At 50.6% G+C, this 25,333-nt stretch overlaps 1 protein-coding gene across 3 annotated transcripts in view; it reads left to right on the plus strand.

Annotated features, from left to right (window-relative positions):
• GDAP1L1 (ganglioside induced differentiation associated protein 1 like 1) overlaps positions 1–24,823 on the plus strand; it is a 40,433-nt gene extending 15,610 nt beyond the window's left edge. For 2 of the 3 annotated variants that reach the window (XM_086702275.1, XM_025932024.2), the window contains exons 2-6: positions 5,270–5,462; positions 6,489–6,662; positions 11,067–11,164; positions 11,950–12,064; positions 23,402–24,823. In XM_086702275.1, the coding sequence (XP_086558401.1) occupies positions 5,357–5,462; positions 6,489–6,662; positions 11,067–11,164; positions 11,950–12,064; positions 23,402–23,745 (837 nt within the window). In that variant the 5' untranslated portion in view covers positions 5,270–5,356 and the 3' untranslated portion in view covers positions 23,746–24,823. The remainder of the gene's footprint in view (positions 1–5,269; positions 5,463–6,488; positions 6,663–11,066; positions 11,165–11,949; positions 12,065–23,401) is intronic. The other variant, XR_015249482.1, reaches the window with a different exon arrangement.
• Positions 24,824–25,333: the final 510 nt, after the last annotated feature.

Consider the following 25,333-nt stretch of genomic DNA (forward strand, 5'->3'; position numbering starts at 1 on the left):
AGGACAGTGAGGGGAGCCAGAGCCCAGACTCTGGGGCCAGACAGCCCAGGGTTCAGTCTCAACTCTGCCACTGACCAACTGAGTAATTCTGGGTAGGTTGCTCAGCCTCTCATGCCTCAGGCATCACGTCTGTAAATTGAGAATAATAACAGCACCTCCGGGATAGGGCTGTTGTGAGGATTCAGCAAATGTATCCATTAAGTCACCTAGAGCAGCACCTGGCACACAGAAAGTGCCCAGTAAGCGCACTTACATTTACTAGACAGGAGAGCAAATCCTGACTGTGCCACTTCCCACTGCGTGACTGTGCACGTGTCTTCACTTCTGTAAGTCTCCGCTTCCTCCTGTGTTCAAGAGGAACGGTTCCTACCTCAGAGGGCTGTGAAGACTGAGATCATGCATGGTCACACACTTCGCACAATGCCTTAAAAACGACACGCTAACAGTGAACTTTCAGGCACCATCATAAGTGATCATTTGAGGCCACAGGGCTCAAAGGGGGTTCTAAATGCAAAGTGTAGATGTTAGCTTGCTTCTGAGCCTGTTTCTGGCCCCCCAGCCACCTTCTCCTTGGCTTGGGGGTGGGGAGGGGGCAGAAGGGTGAGACTGGAAGGGGCAAGAGTCAAGACACCAGCATCCAGTGCTGGCATTCTCATTCACCAGCTTGTGGCCTCAGGTAGTTCCTGATCCCCTTTGGTCCTCAGTTTCTTCCACATGAAAATGGACTACATGTTGATACAACTTGAATTTCTCCCTCCCCAGGCAGGAAGAATTACCCTGTCTCTGTGTGTCCCCATCCCTCTGAGCATCTTTCTGTCCTCACACCAGGCAGTTTTTCAAAAACCAAGATTGCTATTTACTGGCTGTGTGACTTGGGACAACTTAGCGCTGTCTCTGTGGCTATTTCCTCTTTTATAAAACGGGCGTGATACTAGTACCTACCTCATTAGGCTTTTTGTGAGGATTAAATTAATTAATACACATAAATGTCTTAGAGTAGCGCCTGGTACAGAGAAAGCCCTTTTTGGGAGTTAGCTATATTGTTGTGATTTCCACCAAGGTGAGCCTCTGAGAGCCGTCCTTGGCTTCCTGCAACAAGCTTGGTTCAAGTTTCCCTTATTCCATCCTCTCAGGGTCTGCCCTTTTCTTGGAGGTAACTTTGGGGAGAATCTGGCCCAGCCTTCTGCCCCCAGGAGTGAGAGGCCCAGGTCAGGGTCCTGTCAGAAGACAGTCCTGACACCCAAGACTGAGCAGGTCTTCCAGAGGCCCCTCTCAGACATGGCAGGAGGAAGTGAGAATGGAGGGTGATCTCTACCTCCTACCTGGGCCTTGCCTTTCAAGCTCTTGGGCACTGGCTCCTAGCCCTGTCCACGCTGCCCTTGACAATTTGCCCCACCCCCACCCCCAGAGGCTCACAGGTGACAACTGCCGACCTCCCCATTCTTCCCAGAAGCCTGCAGTGGCTCGCCAGGTGCCTCCAGGAAAGAGCCAGAATCCTCGTCATGGCCTCAGGCTCTACCTCAGGATCCTAACCTTCCTTGGGTCACAGACCCCTTCATCAATAGAGGGGAGCCTGTGAACCTTTCTCAGAATAACGCTTTTAATGAAATAAAGTAAAATACATAACATTACTAGAAGGGAAGCCAATCGAAGTATAGCTGTTGACATCCTTTTAAAACAAATTCATTATGTAATAATATATGTTTCTGGATTAACCCATTCTATAACCTTACCTGGTGGCAGGACTGATCACTGTAGTGTCGAAGTCGTGATGAGTGTAACCGTAGCAATGTGAAGTGATGAAAGTATCTGATGCCTTGTGGTGACAATATTTCAGGCACTGCGAACACTACCATGCTTTGTCGCCTACACTCATAATTGAAGAAAATGATAACTGTCAGTATGAGATTACTGAAAGTAAACATGTGATTTCCCCATCTTAGTTCAAGGAGCCACGGAATTTATTCACGGAATCTGGGGTCTTGATTAAAATGCCCTGTGCAGGGCCTCATCCCCTCTCATCTCCCCGCCCACCCTGTTCCAGCCACACTGGCCTCCTCATTGTGTTTCAAACATGCCAGACATGCTCCTGCCTCAGGACTTTTGTGCTGACTGTTCCCTCTGCCTGGAACTCTTTTTCCTCAGATCCCTGTGTGGACCCCTCCTTCACCTTTATTAATTAAAAAAAAAAAAAGGATAAATACACTGAAGCTCAGAGACTCTTAAGTGTCTTTTACAAAGTCATACAACAACTAAATGGTTGGGCGCAGACTCCAAGCCAGCCCATTGCAATTGCCTGGTGAGGAGGGACAGTCCCGACTCTGAAGCACCAGTGAGCTAATTCCATGCACCCGCAGAGAAGATGGTTTGCCCAGGGGTGGCTGATGTCTGGTCACACTGAGTGGTGACCACCAAGGCTGGTCCAGCCTCCAGGGTGCAGAGAGGCAGATGGCCTTGGTGACTGCATGCCCTTCCCCTGGACCTGGCTTCCTCCCACACTCCCCTCCCCCGCAGGATGGCACATGGTTCTGGCCTGCAGCTCCGCTAAAGGAGAAAGTCTCCTTGGCCGCCTGCCGGCCTGACCCTGAGGCAGCTCCAAGCAAAACTGTTACATCTCTAAAGATAGTCCCCTCCCCAGGCACTAGCCTCATCTGGCACCCTCACTAGAATTCCAGGGCAGGACCTGGGAGTGGTCCTAGGAGCAGGTGCCCTGCCAGGATGCAAGGCCAAATGTCCGGACCTGTCAGGGACAGAGGCCTGGTTTGGTTTCTGTTTCCATCCATTCAGCGGTCCCAGCTTGGCCTGGAGGCTGGATGGCTGGGCAGAGCGCGATGGTTCAGGGCCAAGGATGCCAGGATGGGCCGGAGGAAGGGAATGGGCAGTTCCGCTCCAGCCAAACTCCAGCCTTGATGGCTCTGGGGCTCCTCCTGGGCTCAGGCAGGAGAACATACACATGCACACTCACCTACACATACACACAAGGACACACACTCACACGTGCATATGCACGCTCATATCCACACTAATGCACACGCACTCACACAATGCTTTAATACTCACTCAGACACTCATCCATACGCACCCGCACTCATGAACACATGCACACACACACACACACACACACACTTGCACACTCATGCAGTTGCTACTCACGTTCAGGCTCACACACGTATACACTCACACACCCAGACCCAACAGATGCCACCCCCGGTGCTCTCTCTCTCTGCCACAACTCCTCCGCCTCTCTTAGAATCAGCCATTCCTCCCACTGTCTCCTGTGTGGTCCGAATGTAGCGTTAGCTGGCAGCAAGGCGCTCCTCCAACGTGGAGTCCAGCCCTCATTCTACTCATGATTAAAAGGAGGCTCGGGAAGGGGCAGTGACACTCTAACATCACATAATAGCATTGCTGTGGCAGAGCCAGGGCGAGGACCTCCCAGCCCCATCTGTAGGACCTGCTTTTGGCTAATGGAGCAAATGAATCTGTGAATGAGCATTGGGGGTTCAGGGGCTAGTTACTTCTTCCTCCCCACATGGAAAGAGGTGTTCATGTTAGCTGTGAGGGTTGAGCATGAAGTACTCTAGGATACCAATCATGATGGTGAGTGTGTGTGTGTGTGTGTGTGTGTGTGTGTGTGTGTGTAATAATGATGGTAGAATCCATGTATTAACCTCCCGTGCTGGGACTTTATCCATACGATCCCATCTCAACCTCATGTCAAGCTTGAAGGAATGGATTACATTCCTCATCTCATAGAACCTAAGATTAGAGAAGTCAAGTAACTCGTCCAAGATCACACAGCAAATAAGCAGCAGAGCCAGGCTTCAAGTCTAGATCTGTCTGCTTCCAGAACCTGATCTCATGCAAGTAGCTAAGACACAATATGCCTATGGGGTGCCAGGCACTGTTCTGTAGGGATTAATGTATCTAATTGTCACAGCAGCCCTCTGCGGGAACTGCTAGTGGGCTCTCATTGGACAGATGAGGAAACTGAGGCACACAGATGTAAAGCCAAGTCACCCAGCAAGTAGGTGCCAGAGCTGGGATTTGAACTGACAGTCTGGCACTGAGTCCAAGGTCCGACTATGACACCATGCTGACCCTTCTGAGTGCTTAACTCCTGGCATCTGGGAGGGAGGCTGCGGACATCCAGTCCCAAGAGCTACCAACCAAGTGTGTGTGGGGACACTGATGCTCAAGGAGAACCACTTTTGCTAGGCTCAGGGATGCCCTCCCTTCCCCCTGCCCTGGAGCCTTTGGTAGAGTTGCTTGCCATCTTTTTGCTGGGGAATTTGGACAAAAGTCATCTTTCTGAGTCTCAGTCCACAAGCAGGGGACAGTTGGACCAGGTGATCTCTAATTATCTTCCAACTCAGAAATGTTGGGCTGGGTCAGGAGCAGGCCCCAGCCTCAAGGCTCTCCATTAACTTCTACCAGCTCAAATATTCGTCTGGGACCCCCTAGAGACATAGGGAAAGACTAAGGAGGGGGCAGGCCCAGGATTCCCTGAAGGTGCCCGCAGGAGTCAGGACCCACTGTTTCCGGTTTCAGGTCTACAGCTAAATTGCTGTGTGACTTTGGGTAAGTTACTTGCCCTCTCTGGGCTTTGGTTTTCTCATCAAGAAAAACAGGGAGATAGCCTCTATTCTACCCTCTTTGGGGAAGCTGTTGTGAACAACAACCAGATGGGAAAGTGTCTGGGGGCAATAAAAGGCTCAGCTGATGTTGGCAAATTATTTTCCACCTTGCTTTGTTTCCTAAATAATTTGAGAAATATTGCTATCGATCATGTTGATGATAAGAATTCCTATGAATTTCCTGGCCAGATGTACCCCTGGAGGCCAGGCTGAGTGTCCAGTCATAATAGTGAAACCATGACTTGAGTGCCATCTATGTGCCAGACACTGGCATGGTACTATTAATACTTCCGTTTTGCAAATAAAGAAACTGAGGCTCAGGAAGTTTAATGAATCTGCCCAAACACACACAGCAGAGCCAGGAATCCTATCCCAGGTATGTCCAGCTGTGAAACCCAGTCCCATAACTATGAGGGAGCCCTGCCCCTTGGCCCCAGATAGGGCTGTGTTCCTCCCACCAAGAGGCGCCAGGGCCCTGGGAGAGTCCACCTGCCCAAAGAATGAGCAGGAAGCAACAGTGCCCCCTCCTGTGTGTGACCTCTGACCTCCCTTCCCACATGCCCCACCCCACCTGGGCAGAGTGTCCCCCGTGCGTCCACCCGCCTTCCCCGCTCTGACCCTGGCGCCTGCAGGTGCGGCTGGTGATTGCCGAGAAGGGCCTGGTGTGTGAGGAGAGGGACGTGAGCCTGCCGCAGAGTGAGCACAAGGAGCCGTGGTTCATGCGGCTCAACCTGGGGGAGGAGGTGCCCGTCATTATCCACCGGGACAACATCATCAGTGACTATGACCAGATCATCGACTACGTGGAGCGGACCTTCACAGGAGGTACGGCCGCCACATCCACCAGGGGCTCAGCCACAGACCCCAGGGACCCCACAGAACCTTGGGGAGCCTGAGGAAGCTCACTGGGACTGTGGACAAGGTCCAGTCTCCCCCAAAAGGAAGAGTGGGATGGCAGACAGGGCTCAGATGCCCACCGCCCCCAGGGACCACAGGGCCACAGGTATGGCCACGATCCTTGGGATGCTACAAACCCTATCCCCAGGACTCCAGGGAAAAGGCTGGCCCAGACATGGCCCTAGGAGCAAGGGGGCTACAACCTCCGTCCCCAGGAGCTCTGGAGTCAGAAGCATGGCCACAGGCCCTCCGAGCCCCCGGGCAGGAGCTGGACCCAGACCATCCTAGTCACCAGGAGGGGCTCAGGCCTTCTGGGGATGCCAGGGCACAGGCAGGGCCCAGCCCTCTGAATCCCTATAAGCATAGTTAGGGCCATGGACTCCCAGGAACCCCATAGACCTGGCCCCAGGTGCCCCGGAACACTGCAGATGTGAGCAGGGCCCAGACACCCTGGAACACCACAGGACCCTATGTCCTCTCCTGCCCTCCAGCCTTCTTCAGGTTCAGAAGCCCACTGCCTATAGCAGGTGCTGCAAACCACAGCTGAGAGGGGTCCAGGGCCCAGACATGCACTGTGGAGAAAGAATACGAATTAGTTGCCAACAATTAAGGATTAAGGAGAGTTCAGTTTTAAACATCCAGGTTTCTGGCTTCTCTTGAAGCCTGCCAACACTGGGCCTAGACTCCCATCGGGCAGCTCCTCAGCAGACAGCTTGGCAGGACTCCAGGGAGGTGAGGTAGGCAGGCAAGACCACTAGGATCCCCTGTCAGCTGGGGGGAAACTTTATCACAAGAGCCTGGGGAAAGGGGTGGCACCTGGGCCATGACAATTGGGGTTCCAGCACACCGGGGTTGAAGGACAGGGTGCCAGAGCCCAGTCTGTCTGAATGAGAGGGGTAGGGGGCCGGGGCAGGACCCGTTGCCCCCCAGCCCAGCCCCGGCTGTGCCCCACAGAGCACGTGGTGGCCCTGATGCCTGAGGCGGGCAGCCCACAGCACGCGAGGGTCCTGCAGTACCGGGAGCTACTGGACGCGCTGCCCATGGACGCCTACACGCACGGCTGCATCCTACACCCCGAGCTCACCACGGACTCCATGATCCCCAAGTACGCCACGGCTGAGATCCGCAGTGAGTGCCATGGGTGACCCCTCAACGGGAGTCCTTCCCCTCCTCCACATCTTCTCCCCACTGTATGTCTCTAACTCCCCCTCTTCCTCTTATCCTTCCTGGTCTCCCTCTTCCCATCCCTGCCTCTGTCTCCACCCCCTTTCTCTCTGTCTCTGTTCATCTCTCTGGCCCTCGCTCTGGGTGTCTCGTGCTCCATCCTCTGGCTCTCTCCCTTCCTCCCTCCTGCTTGCCTTCTCTCCACCACTCTCCCTGGCCGTCCATCTCATTTACCCGCTTTCAAACCAAAATGTCTCTCCCTCTCTGGCCATCTCATTCCCCTCTCCTGCCCCTCCTCTTGTCCTGCCATCCCGTACAGAGGCTGTGGGCTGTCTGCCCTCCCAGAGGCTTGTCTTGTCCATGGAGAGCTGGAGCACATTTGTACTGGAGGAGTCCCAGCCCCAGACACCTGGGGTCAGGGCCCAAGGAGGTCAGGACTATAGCTGGTGATCCAGGGCAATGAGTGACTTCAGGGTTGGTGTCACCAAGGAAGGCTGCCCAGATATGCAAGGCCCCTGTGAGGTCTCTTGTTTCTGATTGAAGCATCACCCATGTCCTGTCCTAGCTGCTAGTCTGGACATGCCCATAGCCTGGTTCATCTTTTTGTTTCTAGCACCTGGTCAATGGGGGTTAGATTAAATCAGATTATCCATCAACAGTTATTTACAGACTTTGGTCCAGGCCCTGTGCAGACACCATGGGATCCTATAGACAGATGAAGTGTGATGATTCTAAGTAGATACTAGGTACTTAATGGTCACTTCCTCCCTCTCAAAGGAGTGAGCTGTTGTTTAAAAGTGGGAAGGGGCAGGTTGTGGAACTTGATTTGTCCCTTTAGAGTACCCTTGAGTAAGACCTGGAATCTATCAATATCATCTTGTCTCCATTCAGTCAACACTTATGAGGTCTCCTACGACCCAGGCGCTGGGCAGGGGTCTGAGGACCAATGGGGACAGACACAGCTTCTACCATCCCATCTGTTCCATCACAGATAAGCAGAAAGACAAGTGGCCAGGTAATTGCAGTGTGGGACTAAACACATTTGAACAACTTCTCAGGAGGACAGTCTGGCACCCTATATCAAACACAAAAAGGCCCACACCGTGGAGATTATCCTGCAGTTACACTTGGATGTGTGCACCAAGAATCACCATTGCAGCATAGGTGGTAATAGCAAGAAGTTGGAAATAACTCAGCAGTGCATGAGTTGGGAACTGGGCAAAAAAATTCTAGTATTCCCACAATAGAATACTGTACAGCTGTTTTAAAAAATGAGTATAAGGGATGCTCCCTAAGATATGTTAGGAAGTAAGAATAAAGGAAGGCAAAACAAACGCATCTAGTGTGCTATCATTACTATATTTAAAAGGGCGTTAAATGGATACCCAGGTGCTTGCAAGCACAAAGATACACGAGAAGCTGCCAATAGGGTTTGCTTTCAGGAAGCAGAACTAAGAGACCACAGACTGAGGGGGGAGAGATTTACTTTTCACTGCACATTCTTTAATATTTGAATTTTTAAATTTTTTTAATGTTTATTTATTTTTGACAGAGAGAGAGAAAGAGAGACAGAGCATGAGTGAGGGAGGGGCAGAGAGAGAGGGAGACACAGAATCCAAAGCAGGCTCCAGGCTCTGAGCTGTCAGCACAGAGCCTGACGCAGGGCTCCGACTCAAACCACAAGATCATGAACTGAGCCGAAGTCGGATGCTCAACCGACTGAGCCACCCGGGCGCCCCTAATATTTGAAGTTTTAAACAAGTATACGTGTATAAACTGTTCAAAAACTAATTGGTTAAAAATTTTTTAACCAAAACCAATCAGTGTTATGGTAAAGGAAGCATGGAGGCTATGGGAAGATGCCCATTCCAGCCACTGGGGGCCTGGAGGGCTTCTGAAATGCAGCAACATCCAAGGATGACCAGGAGGTAGAAGGGGAGGGAGAACCCTTTCAGGTTGAGGGGGAGGAGAGGGTGTAGTGTGCTCAGGGAACTGAAGGAAGTTCAATGTGGATGAAGTGTAGTCCGAGGCAGGTATGAGTGGCCATGCTGTGAGTCTGGGGAGTAGGCCTGACAGAATTGGAATTTTGCCCAAAGAGCAGTGGAGAGACAGGGATGGACAGTGACATGATCTGATGTGCATTTTACAAAGTTCCCTCACTGAGTTAGGAGGTCCTGGCTGTCATCTAGGTGAGCAATGACGGTGGCCAGGACTGGATGGAGGCAGTCCCTAAATGCTTCTGGGGGCTGGAAGCACTTCCTCATTCCACCCTGAGTCATTTAAAGGAGCCTAGAAGGCAGTGAGGGGTCCAGAGAAGGCCTACCCTGCTCCTTCCTTTGAGAAGAGACAAGAACTCAGGGCCCCAGCCCAGCTGGGAGAGGAGAGGGATCAAACAGGATGTAGCAGTCATCCTGCAGTGACCCCTCCAATCAGTCCAAGGTCTTTCCTTGGCTTGGGTTGCCCTTCTAGAGTCTAAAGAGAGCCACGTGTACAGCCCTGGATGACTGGAAAGAGAGGAAATGCTATACTTGACCTTCACATTCATAAAATATCAATGAGATTTAATATAGCCCCAAAGCTGGAAGGTCTGGGAGCGTATTTACTGGTTTTTGTATCAGGCCAGGAGATAGGGTGGTAGATGGTGAGACGTCAGAGGGCAGTAGCTGAACACCTGCAGTCACTCATTCACTCACTCATTTTATTCATTCTATTCTATTCTATTCTATTCTATTCTATTCTATTCTATTCATTCATTCATTCATTCAACACTCACTAAACTCTTGTTCTGTGCCAGGCCTGTACTGTGTTTTAAGGAAACGGGTGAATCTGACATAGCCACAGGTATCCAGAAACTCAAATTCTAGTGGGAGACATTTACATTCAGAGAGAAGTACATCAGAATCTCTGTGGATAGCATTACAGGGTGTGAACTGCACAAGTCCAGGGGGCACTTTTCGCACAGATTGGAATGTGAATGGATTGGTGCAATGGCATCTCTGATTACTATATTTGCATTTTTTGGCAGAAATCTGCACAATGGACACTGAAGGACAAAGGCATTGAATGGTCAGACCTCTCAAAGGATCAGGATGGGATTTTTGGAGGAGGTGATCTTGTGCTGGATCTAGAAGGGGATTTTCAGGAATACAGGAGAAAGCTATTCCAGAAGGTAGAAGTAGTGTGAGCAGAGGCCCTGAGGTTTGGAATGGTCTGGCACATTCAGGCCAAGCATTTGGGTGGATGAAATGTTTCCTCAGTGAAAGGTGGAGTTGGTGAGAAGAGAGGAGAGGGATCCTGCTGGTCTTTTAAGGCACGTTGAAGAGTTTGAAGGTTATCCAAGGTCAGTGAGGAGCCAGAGTGGGTTTTAAGCAGGGAATGGCATGGACAAGTGTGTGTTTGAGGAAGACCTCTTCAGTGTGAGTGGGAAGAAGGGCACAGAGTGGAGAGAATGCCAGTGCCTGGGGCCAGGTCAGAATCATCCAGTCTGAACTAAGGGAGTCAGAGGGTTGAAAAGGAGATGTTAAGTATGGGAAAGAATAAGAAGGAGGAATCAATAGGACCTGGGACTGATTTTGTTCAGGGAGGAGGTGAAGGAGGAATTGAAGGCAACCCCCAGGCATCTGGCTTAACTTGGTGTGGGGGAGGGGTGCTGCAGTTAGGCGAGAATGCAGGCGAGGAGCAGGGGGAGCAGGGAAGATGGTGAGGTCTGTTGGGTGAGGTTCAAGGAGCCTAAGAGATGGCTAAGTGGAGTTGGGGCCCAAGGGAAAGGACCAGGCAGGACTGGGGCACCACTCTCCACCTGACTCACCACACCCCAGACTCATTGGCCAAAAATTCTGGAGAAACCCCACCCCAATCACAGAACAGACCCTAGGATCTTATCCTGCTTTTCGTTTACTAGTGTGGGATATTTAGCCTCTCCGAACCCATTTCCTTAACCACGAGAAAGAGTAGGGGGTGGCATGCACTGAAGCATGAGTCTGTCCAGGTTTATAACCTATCCATTTCTGGCAAGCTCCCACTCATTCTCGAGTAGTCCCCTCCTCAGTGGGGTTTCTTGATGCCTTGTGTCCCAGGCAGGTGGCCCTCTATCCCACAGCATTCTGTTCACCCTTCATTGCAGATTGATGGTGCCGTATCCTAGAGATTTCTTTGCATGTCTGTCTCTCCCACTAGCCTGAGCCTAGGGCAGGATGGCATCTCATCCATCCCCGGGTTCCAGCCTGTTGTGCCTACCAAGTGTTGGCTGTCCATATTGTTACTTTTCAGACCAACGTTTGAATGGAATCTACTCACAAGTTTGTGGAAGAAGGGCTGGGGGTGGCACTGGCTATCAGAAAGATGGGACCTTCCTTATTCTCTCCCCAGGACATTTAGCCAATGCCACCACAGACCTCATGAAATTGGACCATGAAGAGGAGCCCCAGCTCTCTGAGCCCTACCTTTCCAAACAGAAGAAGCTCATGGTGAGTGCTTCCAGACCTGCTCAGTTCCACTCCCCACTATCTTTCCCACGGAAAAGAACAAAGGCACGAGGCTGGTTCAAAGTAGAGGATCAGCTGATGACATGAAATGAAAACAACACTGGCTTGTTTTTCCAATTCTGTCTCCTCTTGTCATTTACTGGCTACTTGACCTTGGGCAAGCCACTGTCCCCCTGGAGCCTTGGTCTCCTCATGTCTTAGGTTGTGTCCCTAAGAGCAGAGCATTGGATGGAGGTTCTTGGATAAGAGTGACATTGAGGGAGCGTTCTGAGGAGAACCCTGTAAGGGTGGGAGGGATAGGAAAGAGGGAGGGGCCAAGTTCATCTCTGCAGCATGAGTGGCACCACAAAGTTGATCCACCCCAAGGCAAGGGGCAAGCCTTTTATACTTCTGTATCTGTCAGTCAGTGGTTACATATTGCCTGGCGGGGGCTTGAGGGGCCTGTATCTCCAGGCAGCTTTTCTTTGGCTGAGAGTAATTCTCAGGAGAAGGGGCAGCAATGAGCTCCTATCAATGAACCCTTACAGCAGTTGGTATATGAGAGTGTCAGTCCTGTGAAAGAGGTCTGGCCAGGACAGCTGAGCTCAAGGGGCCCTGAGCACCAGATGCGGGTGCTTCGTAACCATGGGGCACCCTCTACACTGAAGGGGATGTTTGGAGGCTGGGTTTGCCAAAGAGCGTCTGGGTCAAGCTCCTTCAATCCCTGGTCACCCAGGCTCAATGGAAGCCAACTCAACTCCTCTGGCTCCTGCCTGTCCTGTCCCCAGGCCAAGATCCTGGAGCACGATGATGTGAGCTACTTGAAGAAGATCCTCGGGGAGCTGGCCATGGTGCTGGACCAGATAGAGGCGGAGCTGGAGAAGAGGAAGCTGGAGAATGAGGGTGGGTGCCAGCTCTGTCTGGGGTAGGTGGGTGCTGGAGCCCATCCGGCCCACCTGACCCTGTTTAGTTCCAGCCCCTTTATCCCAAAGATGCCAGAGGACCTCCCAGGACATTAGAATCACGGGCCATGGAGTCAGATACACTTAGGTTTAAGTCCTAGCTTGACCACTTGGTAGTTAAGTGATCATGGGTCAGGTACTTCACCTCCCTGGACCTCAGTTTCTCATCTGTATAATAGGGATAATAAGAAGACCTGCCAAAAGCGTTGAAATGTTACGTGAAATAATACACGAAGAATGTTTAGGTTAATGCTTAGCACACAGTAGATGCTTAACAAAGATTGATGAAGATGATAATGCTGGTGGTAGTTGGTGGTCAACATGACCCACCACATCCTCTTGCCTTTCCCTGCTCAAGGATGCATTATGGCTCTTTCTGACCTTGATCTTTCTGTTTAAGTGGCTCTCTGGACCCTAAGTGTACAGCCTCTTTCCCATCTCCACAACTTTGCTCCTGCAGCTCTTGCAGCCAGGAGTACAGTCTCCATGCCACTCTGCTCCTTTCTCCTTTTATGTGCTGTCTTTGCTACTTCTCTTCTTCAAATTTGATTCCAGACCTTCTCGTCTTGCTCTGTTTTGGGCGACCTGTTAGTCTTGTCTCCTCAGCTGTGCTAATTTATGGAGCCTATGCAACATGGAGTGCTACACTCACAGCTTCACATGCACACCCCATCTAAATGGGAAAACTGTGGGGCACAGTGCTGTAACAGATGGGTTTAGGAGCACCTGGCTGGCTCAGTCGGTAGAGCATGCAACTCTTAACTCAGGGTTCAAGCCCCACATTAGGTGTAGAGATTACTTAAAATAAAATCTTAAAAAGAAAAAAAAAGAGAGATGGGTTTAGAGTCAGGCAGGTTTAAGTTAGAGTTCCAGCTTTGCCGCCTGTACTGTGTGACTTGGGCAAGTTGTTTTCCCTATTGGAGCCTCAGTTTCTTCATCTGTAGAATGGGATGGTAAGAACACAACTTAACGCCATCTTGTTGGACTCTTATAAAAAGTAAATGCACTTTGCACATTGCCTGGAACATGCTAGTTTAAACATATAACAGCTAACGGCATGCACATTCTCCATTTGAGAAAAATGAGGCTCAGAGAGATACGTGGACGTGCTCAACATCACACCACTCATAAATGGCACGGTTAGGGCAAGAACATGTTCCCTCTTGACAGGTCCAGTGCTCTTCCAGCATCTCGTAACTGAGGCAAGCACAAGGTACACATAGATACCTAGAGTCCTGAATAGGGACATTGCCATGAGTTCTAAAGTCAGGGCCCTAAATCCTCTGTAGAAAAAAGCATGGCAAGGCTTAGTAATGAAACTAATATACACATCTCAAGAAGGGACTTTCTCCTTCCTGTCAGGGAAGGTGCTTAAGGGAGCCCTTACAGAAGAGTGCTCAGAGGCCAGAAGGCATGGTGTTTCTAAGACTGCCTTTGGGGTCAGACAGAATTCTAGCTCTGCCATTCTCTCATTGGTCGACCTTAATTCTCAGGCACATCTTATATATTCATGGGTTAATTTGCTTGGCTGCCATAACAAAATCCCATAGACTGGATGAGTTAAACCACAGAGATCTATTTTCTCACAGTTGTGGAGTCTGGAAGTCTAAGTTCAAGGGGCTGGCAGGTTTGATTCTTCTGAGGCCTCTCTTGGGCTTACAGAGGCTTTCTTCTGTGTACACACCCCTGGTGTCTGTGTGGCAAAATGTCCTCTTCTTACAAGGACACCTCGGATTGGTTAGGGCCCACCCTGATGGCCTCATTTTAACTTACCTCTTTAAAGGCCCTTTCTCCAAATATAGTCACATTCTTAGATACTGGGGATTAGAGCTTCAACATATGAATTTTGGAAGGACACCGTTCAACCCATACTGCTTTCATCTTTAACAACACTTACTGTGTGTCGAGTACTATTCTGTTTCACATAGTTTAATCCCCATAGCAACTTTAGGAGATAATATGAGTAACTACGATGAAGAAACTAAGGCACAGAGAGGTTCAGTAACCTTCCCAAGGTCACACAGATAGAAATGGGGGAGCCTAGATTTAAACCCCTGGCTCCCAGAGTCTGAGTTTTTAAGCTCGAGCTCTGCCACTTCTTCTGTGATAAAATGAAAGCCTATTCACAGGGCTGTTGTGCGGCTCAATGAGAAAGTATGTGAAAGGGAATAAACACCTGGCCTGACACACAGTATGGAAATGTCCACAAATATTAGCTGCTGATATGATCAAGGGAGACACAGAGTGTGACCTAGATGGAGAGCAGGGTTGATAGTCCTGGAGAACAGCTTTGGATGCTCAGGTGATCCCTAGATTGGAAGCCTCCTGACCTCAGTCTCTGTGTTCGTCATGAGCTCTTCCAAGAGGAGGCAACATTGTACTGCTCCATGGCAAGATGACTGGGGCTGTTCCAGATGGGGATGTTGGACAGTCCTGTGTCCCTCCATGGCTGGGGGAGGCAGCAAAGGTCCAGGAAGTAGCTGGGCCCACATGGTCTCTCACTCATTCACCCACTGGGGCATCCCCAAACTTCCCTGGGGGGATCACTCATGCCCTCCACTTGTCCCCTCATGAGGCAGAGCCCAGGGTTGGGAGGTATTATAATGTCACAGCTAAGACCCCTAGCATGGAGCCAGATGACACTGATGTGGGTTCTTGATCAGCTGTCTCCTAGTTCTGTGACCTTATGGAATTCACTTCACTTCTCTGAGCTCTTCTACAAAATGTGGGTAATAATAGAATCCAACTCACAGGGAGGTTGTGAGGGTTCATAAAGATAATGAGTATTGGTCACTCTCCACATTACCTGGCTAAAAGTAAAATGTTTTAGAAATAGCAGTTTCAAAAATAATTACCATTACCATTCTTTTCATTCATTTATTGTAATATTTCTTGGACACCTACTGTGTGCCAGGTCCTGGTGATAAAAATGCAAGAAAAAACAAGATATTGTTCTTGCTCTCATGGAGTTTACAGTCGTATGGAGAAGAAAGACATTAATCAAATAATCCCATCAGTAAAAACAGAATTGTACACAGTGGTAAGTGTTAAGATTGATAATGAAAAGAGCAGGGAAAATCTGATAAAGCTTCTCTGAAGAGGTGACATTTCAAATAAGATTTGAAGGATATGGAGGGGCCAGCCTTGTGAAGAAGCAGGACAGGTGTGTCCCACACTGAGGGGATACCATTGCAGTGGGTGGGGGCGGGGGGGAGAGCTGGGAGCTCTCCAGTACTTGGCTACTGTGTGCTGAGTAATGGGGAGAGTGGCATGAGTGAGGTTGGAGAGAGCCAGAGAGATGCAGGATAACGGACCTGTATTTAGAATTTAGAATGTACCCATATTTATATTTTATTCATATTTAGAATTTAGATTTTATACTATATACAAATCCATCCAATGGGGAATCCTTGGAGGGTTTTGAGAAAGGGATTGTATCAGTTAGCTTTTGCTGCATAACGAATAAACTCTAAATCTGAGTGACTTAAAAGAACCTTTTATTTGTTCATGATTTGTGCTTTGGCAGTTTGGGCTGGGCTCAGCTGGGATCGCTTGTCTCTGTCTCACATGCTGGTGGTGGTATCACTCAGGTATTTGTGGCCAGCTGGCAGTCAGTGACCTCCCTGGCATGTCTGGTGGCTGGCTCGCTGTTGGCAGGGTCAATGGGAGTAAGTGGGCTACATGTTGCTCATCGCCCAGAGGCTAACCCAGGCTCATTCATATGGTGGTGGTCAAAGCCATTTCTGAGCAGCGAGGGAGCAAAGGCTCAGCACATAAACCCTTTTCCAGCTTCTATTTGTGTGGAATTTACTAGAACCCCGTTGGCTAGAGCAAGTCTTGATTAAAGGGGTGAAGACTCTGCCTCTTGTTGGCAGAAGCAGCAAAGCCACATGCACACAGGATGGGGGAAATTGGTGGCCATTGTTGCAATCCACCAATGGTGAGGTGTTCTGACTTTAAGGGCACTCTGGTTGCTGTGAGAATGGATTTCAAGGGAGACTGATGGAAGGTTGTCACAGCAGCCCAGGAGGGATGATATTGGCCTGGACTGAGGAAGTGGCAGGGGTGATTGGGAGGCGTGGATGGACTTGAGAGGCATGTTGGAGACAGAATGAACTGGAACTTGCTGAATGGTCGAGTGAGGTGGGAAGAGTAAGGAAAAGGATGACCACTGGGTTTTGGTCTGAGCTACTGAGTGGTGCCATTTCCTGATACTGGCAAAGGAGGCTGAGTGTTCAATTTGAGGCACAGTGAGTTCAAGATGCCTTTCAGACACCCAAGAGGGGGTGTCACATAGCCATTGGTATTCTAGTCTGCCTTGTAATGGAGAGGTCGGAATCTGAAGAGAGATTGGTGAGACTCCAGCATATATGTGGTATTTAAAGCCATAGAACTGGGCAATTCATCCAGGGAGACAGTGGAGAGAGACAAAACAGAGGAGTCAAGGACTGATGTGTCCTTTTGCTGCACAGCAAATTTCCCCTGAATTAGGGGCTGAAACAGGAACAAAACCCACATGTTTTACATCACACATTTTCTGTGGTCAGGAATTCTGGAGCAGGGTAGATGCTGGTTCTAATTTATGGTTGCATGATGCAGGTTGCACTCAAGCTTGGCTGGGGCTGCAGTCATTTGAGCTGGAGACTCCACTTCCCAGATGGCTCAGTCACGTGGTTCTTTTTTTTTAATGTTTATTTACTTTAGAGAGAGAGAGAGCGCGAGAGCGAGGGGAGGGGCAGAGAGAAGGGGGACAGAGGATCCAAAGCAGACTCCATACTGACAGCAGCGAGCCCAATGTGGGGCTCGAACTCATGAACCGTGAGATCAGAACCTGAGCCCAAGTCAGACCAGGCGCCCCTCGTTCACATGGTTCTTAACTAAAGGTCTCAGTTCCCTGCTGGCCATTGGCAGGAGGCCTCAGTTCCTCATTACCTAAGCTTCAGTGGGGCTGTTTGAGATTCCTTACAACATGGCTGATCGCTTTCCCCTGAACGGGTGAACGCAGAAAGAGAGAGAAGCAGCCACAATGCCTTTTATGACCTACTGTTGGAAGTCACTGTCACTTCTGTCACATTCTATTCATTAGAAGCAAGTCACAAAATACAGTCCATATTCAAGGGGAGGGAAATTGGGTTCCATCGGAGAAGTATTGAGTAGTTCATGAGCGTATACTTTTTTTAAAGTTCACGTGCTTATTTTTGAGAGTGAGCATTTGCATGCAAGCAGGGGAGGGACAGAGAGAGAATCCCAAGCAGGCTCCAGACCAGGGGCTTGAACCCACGAACTGCGAGACCATGTCCCAAGCTGAAATCAAGAGTTGGATGCCCAACCGACCCAGCCACCCAGGTGCCCTTTGTGAGCATATTTTTTTTTCAACGTTTATTTATTTTTGGGACAGAGAGAGACAGAGCATGAACGGGGGAGGGTCAGAGAGAGAGGGAGACACAGAATCGGAAACAGGCTCCAGGCTCTGAGCCATCAGCCCAGAGCCCGACGCGGGGCTCGAACTCACGGACCGTGAGATCGTGACCTGGCTGAAGTCGGGCGCTTAACCGACTGCGCCACCCAGGCGCCCCTGTGAGCATATTTTTAAAACTACCACACCTGCCCTGAGATCCCCCCACATCGAGGAGAGGGTAGAGGCAGAGGAGCCAGCAAAGCCGACAGAGAGAGGAGCCAGTGATGTAGGACCCTTGTGTGAATGGAACCCAGAAAGGATTGTGCTTTAAGGAAAGAACAGTGTCAAGCCATGAATTTTGTCTCATGGCTGTTGGCTGTGACCTTGCCAAGGGCAGTTTAGTTGGAATGTGGGGGCTGAAGGCTAAAGAGTAAACACGAGGTGAAGAATGAAGACACCTCTTTTGCGACGTTTAGCTGTGGGAGTAGAGAGATGGGATGGTGCCTGAAGAAGGATGCGGGGTGAAGAGAGGATGATAAGATAGGTGATCCAAGGTGATAAGATAAGATGATAAGATAAGATAGGTGATCCAAGGGGCACCTGGGTGGCTCAGTCGGTTGAGCGTCCAACTTTGGCTCAGGTCATGATCTCGCGGTCTGTGAGTTCGAGCCCCATGTCGGGCTCTGTCCTAACAGCTCGGAGCCTGGAGCCTGCTTCGGATTCTGTGTCTCCCTCTCTCTCTGCCCCTCCCCAGCTCATGCTCTCTCTCTCTCTCTCTCTCTCTCTGTCAAAAACAAATAAACATTAAAAAAAATTTAAGATAGGACATCCAAGAGCATATTTCCAAGCTGGTAGAAGTAACCCAGTGGGAGGGAGAAATCAGTGCTGCAGGATGGATGGCACCCAGTCCAGGAGGGGACACTAGGGACCTGCTTCAAGGCAGGGGCCCCATAGGAAACAGGGCACCTCGAATCAGGTAAAGGTGAAAAGCACTTAATCAAAGGACTATTTACAAATATGTGGGCAGGATGCAGGAAGAGCACAGGGACAAATGCAGTGCCCTGGGCCTGAGGTTGCGAGGTCGTGAGGCGTGGGAGCAGCTTCAGGAACCTGGACAGAGAGGCTGTGTGGAGAGGGGGACCCCCTGGCAGGAGCTGTGACCTTCAGTCTGTGGACACACCCAGTCCGTGGCGATGCACAGAGAGGACACTGAGGGAAGCAAGACTCTGACCTCACTCTCGCCCACCCTCCCATCTCCTGCCTCTGCTCCCCAGTGGCTGGAGCCAGAGGGCATGGAGCCCCACCGGTTTTTCCATCAAATCATTCTCCTGTGGCACAGAGCCTCGCGGAGAAGGGAGGAGAGTAGGTCTGGAAGGCAAAGGGAAGATGTGTGGCCTCGGACGGGGGGTGGGGGGCAGAGACCCACAGAGGACCTGGCCACGAGAGGAGGTGGCTGGCGCCCTCCACTGCGGGGTGGCCCAAGGTAGTGTGCATGTAGGTGACTGGCTTTGTACGTTTCCTGGTTGGAGTGAGGGCTTTTCTGGCTGAAGGTTCCTATTTTCTTTTAATTTTTTTAATGTTTATTTATTTTTGAGAGAGAGAGAGTGAGCAGGGGAGGGGCAGAGAGAGGGAGACACAGAATCCAAAGCAGGCTCCAGGCTCTGAGCTGATAGCAGTGAGCACAACACGGGGCTCGAACTCATGAACTGTGAGGTCATGACCTGAGCTGAAGTTGGACGCTTAACTGACTGACCCACCCAGGCACCCCCGAAGACTCCTATTTTCTGAATGAAGCACACGGTGGCATCATCAGCTGAGTGAGGACTGGGGACAGAGTGTGAGGATAGGAGTGTGGTTGTCTTTGCAGGGCGTGGGAAAGCCAGCCTACTCCAGAACTATCAGAGGCCCAGGCATGGCTGAGTGCTGTCCTGGGCTTTGTGGTTATGAATCTGAGGCATAGCCGGTCCACGTCACTGTCTCCAGCACACTCAGCTGGCAGACTCGGAGAAGGCACAAGACAGAGCTTGTCCAGGGCTGGGGGCTTTCCGAAGGGAACGCATAGCTGGAGGGGAGGGGGAAACCGAATGGATCTGGCCCTCTGGTGACATACCAGATGTCTACATACGTGGTGGTCATGGCTATCAGAATTTGCCCACAGACGTAAACACAGGCATGGCCACACTTAGATAGCGACGTGCACATACATGCTCGTGAGCATCTGTCTGCAGGCCAACAGCCAAGTGGATGTGGGCAGGCACTTCACGTATACATGCGGGGATTCCACACCACATGGACACAGATGCCCAGGTGTGCGGATATCCACGTGTGCACACACAATCAGCTGCGGGGACTTGAGCAGGCAAACACATAGGCCGACAGACACATAGATCTGCACACAGACCCAACAAAGAATACACCTCTTTGTTTCTCTTTTTAGAGTTTCTTTATTTATTTTGAGGGAGAGAGAGAGAGAGAGTGAGTATGAGTAGGGGAGGGGCAGAGAGAGAGAGAATCCCAAGCAGGCTGTGCACCGTCGGCACAGAGCCCAACTCGGGACTCAGTCTCACAAAGCATACGATCATGACCTGAGCTGAAACCAAGAGTCGGATGCTTGACTGACTGAGCCACCCAGGGGCCCGAGTGTATGTGGAGATACATGCATACGCGCTTTTTCATCCGCACACGGAAAGAAGCAGTGTTATGTAGTGGTTGTAAGCACAGACTCTGCAACCAGATGGGCTCGGTTCAAATCCAGGTTCTGCTCTGCCGTGTACTAGCTGTGTGGCTTTGACCAAGTTACTTATCCTCTCTGTGCCTCAGTTGCCTCATGTGTAAAGTGGGGATAATAATCCCTACTTGATAGGGTTGTCATGAGGATTAAGGAAATTACAGCACGTGCTCTGGTTCGTCTCCCACCTCACAGGCTGTTCCTTCTCATGTGCCTTTGCTGGTTTCTCCTCGTTCACTGGAGAACCTTGGAGTGCCCCAGCGCTCAGTCCTTGGTCCTGTTCTCAAACCTGTCTGTCTCCTCCAGTCTGTCACTGGGGTCTACAGGCCCCTTGGTCCTGCCTCCTTTCACTGCCCCTCACCCCCATCCTGATCTCACCCTGCTCCGGACCTAGTGGTAACTCCCTTGTCCACCAGCAAGAGCACTCCTTGGCCTGCACCGTCGGCTTCCGTGCCCTTCTCTTGCTTTATCATACTTTGCAAAACCTCAAACATGGTTACACCCGACTCTTGACCTAGTCAGCACCGGCACCTGTGAACCCAAGTTAGAGGCTAGAGAAATACACATGCATGCAGGCTGGTCTCACTTTGGATTCAAGACCACTAGCCTTAGATGGCTCTCCGGCTGCCCTGGGCCACCCCTGTCCCCCCTTAATAATACTTTCTTCTTCCTCCTCAACCTTCTAACCACTGCCTCCACCCCTCCCCTCACTGACTGTTTCTATATCACTGAGAAAATGGAAATTTTAGGAGGAGACCCTCAGATCTCTGACCCCAAAACCTCTCCCCGACCAGCATTAGTGCCCATACACACACCATGTTTTAGCAGCTCAAAGGTGCACCTCTCTTATGTCACATCTCAGCATCTCTGAAATTGCAGCGTTTCTCACAAAGTTTAATTGGCACCATTGTTCTCTCCAGGGTGGATGTCCTACGTTTGACAGCAACTTAGATTTGATGAAACGTAGTACCGCACACTCCCTCGTATTCCCAAGAGTGAACTGTCCTTCGACTAGTAACTCTTCCCCGTGAATACTAGCCATCCCGTTCAAGGACTCACGTAATTCCCTCCACTGTCTTTTGTAGTGTCATCCCCTCTCTGCTAGATCATTCCCATCAACATCCTGGGTTTCCTCTCCCAACTTGCAAAGACACTCTGGACCTGTCTCTCATATTGGCATATCCTTCCCATTACAGCGAAATTCCCTGAAAGAGTGATCTTCGCTCACCGTCTCCAGTTCCTCTTCTCCATTTCTCTCTTGAACTCCTTCCAACCAGGCTTTCAGCATCAGCATCTACTCTTGTCATGGTCACCAGTCACCAAATGCCACCACAGTTCTCAGCCTCCTACTTGACCTCTCTGCAGCGTTTGAACACAGCCGGGCACTCCCTTCTCCTTGGGACACTTCCTAACCTTGACTTCCAGGATAACACAGTCTCCTGGTTTATCTCCCACCTCCCAGGTGCTCCTTTTTATGCTCCTCTGCTGGTTTCTCCTTGCTGCCCAATATCTAAATCTTAAAACCCCCAAGCTCAGTCCTTGGTTCTATTCTCAGATCCGTCTGCACTCACTTTCTCGCTGATGTCCCCCCACCTCCATGCTGATTATGTACACCTGAACTAGGTACATGTACCTCTAACTGCTGACTCATCATCTCCCTTTGGCTATCCAACGGGCATCTTGAAGGTTATGTTGTTCAAGAACAAACTTCAGATTATTAGGGCCTTCATTACACTTTACCTCCTCGTTCCATGAAACCATCAACCCCTCAAGACACTGTCTTGTCCTGTGTCATGTCAGGTCAGGTCTTCATGTCCAGCACATACATAAACATTTGTTGGATTAATGAATAAATGAATGAACAAGAAGATACAGAGTGAAAGGGATGGAAGGGATCAGGCTTTGATGGTGGAGGGCATCAGATTCAGGAAATTTCTGAGCTGAAAGGGACACCTGCTCAAAGATGCAGAAGCAAGCTTCCTAGGACAGCAGACCTCACAGGAAGTGGAGGCAGAGGGGAGTCTCCAGGCATGAGACACAGCAGGGGCAAAGGCCCGGAGGTGGACAGGCAGCTCCTCTGGTCTCCTACATCACCTTTGTTCAAAACCCCGTCATTCTCCCCACTGACCATGTCAGTGTCCAAATTCTTTTGCCTGGTTTTTAAGCCTTTTCACTAGTTTATCTGCATCCACTTCTCTAATCTTGACTTCTCATGAATCATCCACTTATCCACTGGGTCCCCCAGGCAAGCCATGCCCATTTTCAGTCCCTCCAGCTGCTATGTTGAGAACACACTCTAGGAAGTCCAGGGCAGAATCAAGAAGACCTTGTAAGAGGACATGATGATAACCCAGGTAGGAGAGAATGTTTGTTTGGACTAGGGTGGTAACAATGGAGGTAACATCACACTCTGGATGTATTTTGAAGAGAGGCCGATGGGAATTGTTGACATACTGTACGTGAGGAATGAAAGAAAGAGGACTCGATGTGGCATGGGGCTGTGGCCTGAGCAACTGACAGGGTAGGCATGTGGCTGCTGACATGGGGAAGACTGTGGTGGGTTTGGAAGTGACTATCAGGAATTCTATTTTGCAGTTTCTTTTTTTTTTTTTTAATTTTTTTTTTCAACGTTTATTTATTTTTGGGACAGAGAGAGACAGAGCATGAACGGGGGAGGGGCAGAGAGAGAGGGAGACACAGAATCGGAAACAGGCTCCAGGCTCTGAGCCATCAGCCCAGAGCCCGACGCGGGGCTCGAACTCACGGACCGCGAGATCGTGACCTGGCTGAAGTCGGACGCTTAACCGACTGCGCCACCCAGGCGCCCCCAGGAATTCTATTTTGGACATACCGAGCTTGAAATGCATAGTGGACATCCAAGTGGAGCTGTAAAATGGGAAGTTAGACATAGGAGGCTAGAGTTTAAATACATATATTTGCACTTAAAAAGTCAGTTGGTTCAAAGAAAAAATAGTAATAGAGGTAGTATAAGCATAAGGCAAACATCATTAAAGCTGTATGGAAGTGAGTGACCTCGGGGCAGTGCTGTGGCGGGCAGGCAGAGGCTGGAGGAGTCCAAGGGAGAGAAGTCCCATCAGCTTGATGGGACGAAGCTGACCTGTCCACCCCCATCTCCTCTCCCTTCCCCCCAGGGCAGAAATGTGAGCTGTGGCTCTGTGGCTGTGCCTTCACCCTCGCCGATGTCCTCCTGGGAGCCACCCTGCACCGTCTCAAGTTCCTGGGACTGTCCAAGAAATACTGGGAAGATGGGAGCCGGCCCAACCTGCAGTCCTTCTTTGAGAGGGTCCAGAGGCGTTTGGCCTTCCGGAAAGTTCTCGGAGACATCCACACCACCCTGCTGTCGGCCGTCATCCCCAACGCGTTCCGGCTGGTCAAGCGGAAACCCCCATCTTTCTTTGGGGCATCCTTCCTCATGGGTTCCCTGGGGGGGATGGGCTACTTTGCCTACTGGTACCTCAAGAAAAAATACATCTAGAGCCAGGCCCAGGCTCAGCGCCTGTCGGTGTCTCTGTACTGTGTGATTCCCAGCAAGCTCTCAGTAACGCACTGTCTCATGAACACTTGGACAGCCACTCCCCACCCCGTTTGGAGTAATTCTATCGTCAATGTGAAAACATTCCATAGTTTAGAAGTAGACATTGTCAATGCCGTGAGTTGAGGCCACGGCTCTACTAAAGGAGAGAAAGAGTGAGCGTGAGTGTGAAAGAGAGAGAGAACAGAAAACACGAATGCCTTTTCTTTTGATTCAAGGTCTCAAGATGGAACTGTGGGGACTGGTTAGGATCTGAGGTGAGTCCCAGGCTGTTTGATCCACCAGGGCCCAGATTCTGGGAGGTGCTGGGGGCTCAGAGGGCCTGATCCCCTCGCCTCCCCTTCCCTCTTGCCCAGGGAACTCTTCCACAGGACAAAGCCAACATCAACACTTGACTCTTCCAAGTGGTGCCTCCGGCTGGGGCTGGGGCTGGAGACCGCGGACCCTGGGGAGGCTCCTGAAGACCCCAAGGGGCTCCACTCTTCTCCTGCACGTGGACTGAGACAGCACTGGCACAAGCCAAGACAGTGGCACCCAACCACCAGGCCATGCCTGGGACCGACACCATGAGCACGCCCTCTCGTCCCCTCCTGATTTGGCCAATGTGTTTGCTTTACCAGAAGTCCCTGGAAGAGCACCCACCCATCACCTCTTCCCGCTGGGGGTTGACTTCCCACCATGGGAGGTGGACTTGCAGCAAAAGCCATGTTGACCTTCTCTCAGAAGGTCAGTCCTGGCCTGTGTGCAGGGGTGGGTCTGGAGGTGGATGGACTCAGGTCCTTCCCTCTGCCTCTGGCAAAGCCACCTCCTTTACTGCCCACCTTCCCCATCACACGTGGGGCTTCCCCTGTGCCCCACCATGCCACATGGAGCAGGGGAGTGTGGTGTCTCTGCATCCCTGCTGCCCTCCCTGGTCGTGTCTCACTTTCCTGTGCCTTTTGCATGTTGGGAGAAGGTCTGGGTGTCACTGCCGCTCATGCTTAGAAACCACCGAAAGCCCCCAATAAAGCATTCAGGAGGAGCAGTTGCTTTTCATTTCTAGACATGTGTTGTCCATCCATCTCTCCTTTCCAAAGTTTGGGGCAGAGAGGCAGAGACTCGAGGTTCAGATTCAGCGGTTCGCAAGAGCAAGCAAGAATAAAGTCCAGGTCTCAAGTTGCTGGTTGTGGGGATGGCTTCTGGGTGGACTTTGCAATGTCCTGACCTTGGCATAAACCCACCTCACTTGGACACGGGGCTTCTCAGTTTACAGAGCATGTTCACAACCATCTGCTTGTGTTAACCTGGACATAGACCGGGGTATACCCAGGTCACATTCCCAGAGGGGAAAATGAGTTAAAATGTCTGAAGAACATTAAACCAGGGATATAACTTATAGAACATAAAGCATAGTTTATTGATTTTGCAAAAATGTATAAGAATTTGCCCTTTTTTTTTGTGATGAAAAGAAAAAAATAGCCAGGGCCCTGATAGGACAAGCACGGGACATAGTAGTCACCATCTGGCACTGTCCACCCTTTAGGCTACTCAA

This window comes from Puma concolor, chromosome A3 (assembly GCF_028749965.1).
Source record: "Puma concolor isolate L17-30 chromosome A3, mPumCon1.1.hap2, whole genome shotgun sequence".
Taxonomy (NCBI): domain Eukaryota; kingdom Metazoa; phylum Chordata; class Mammalia; order Carnivora; family Felidae; genus Puma; species Puma concolor.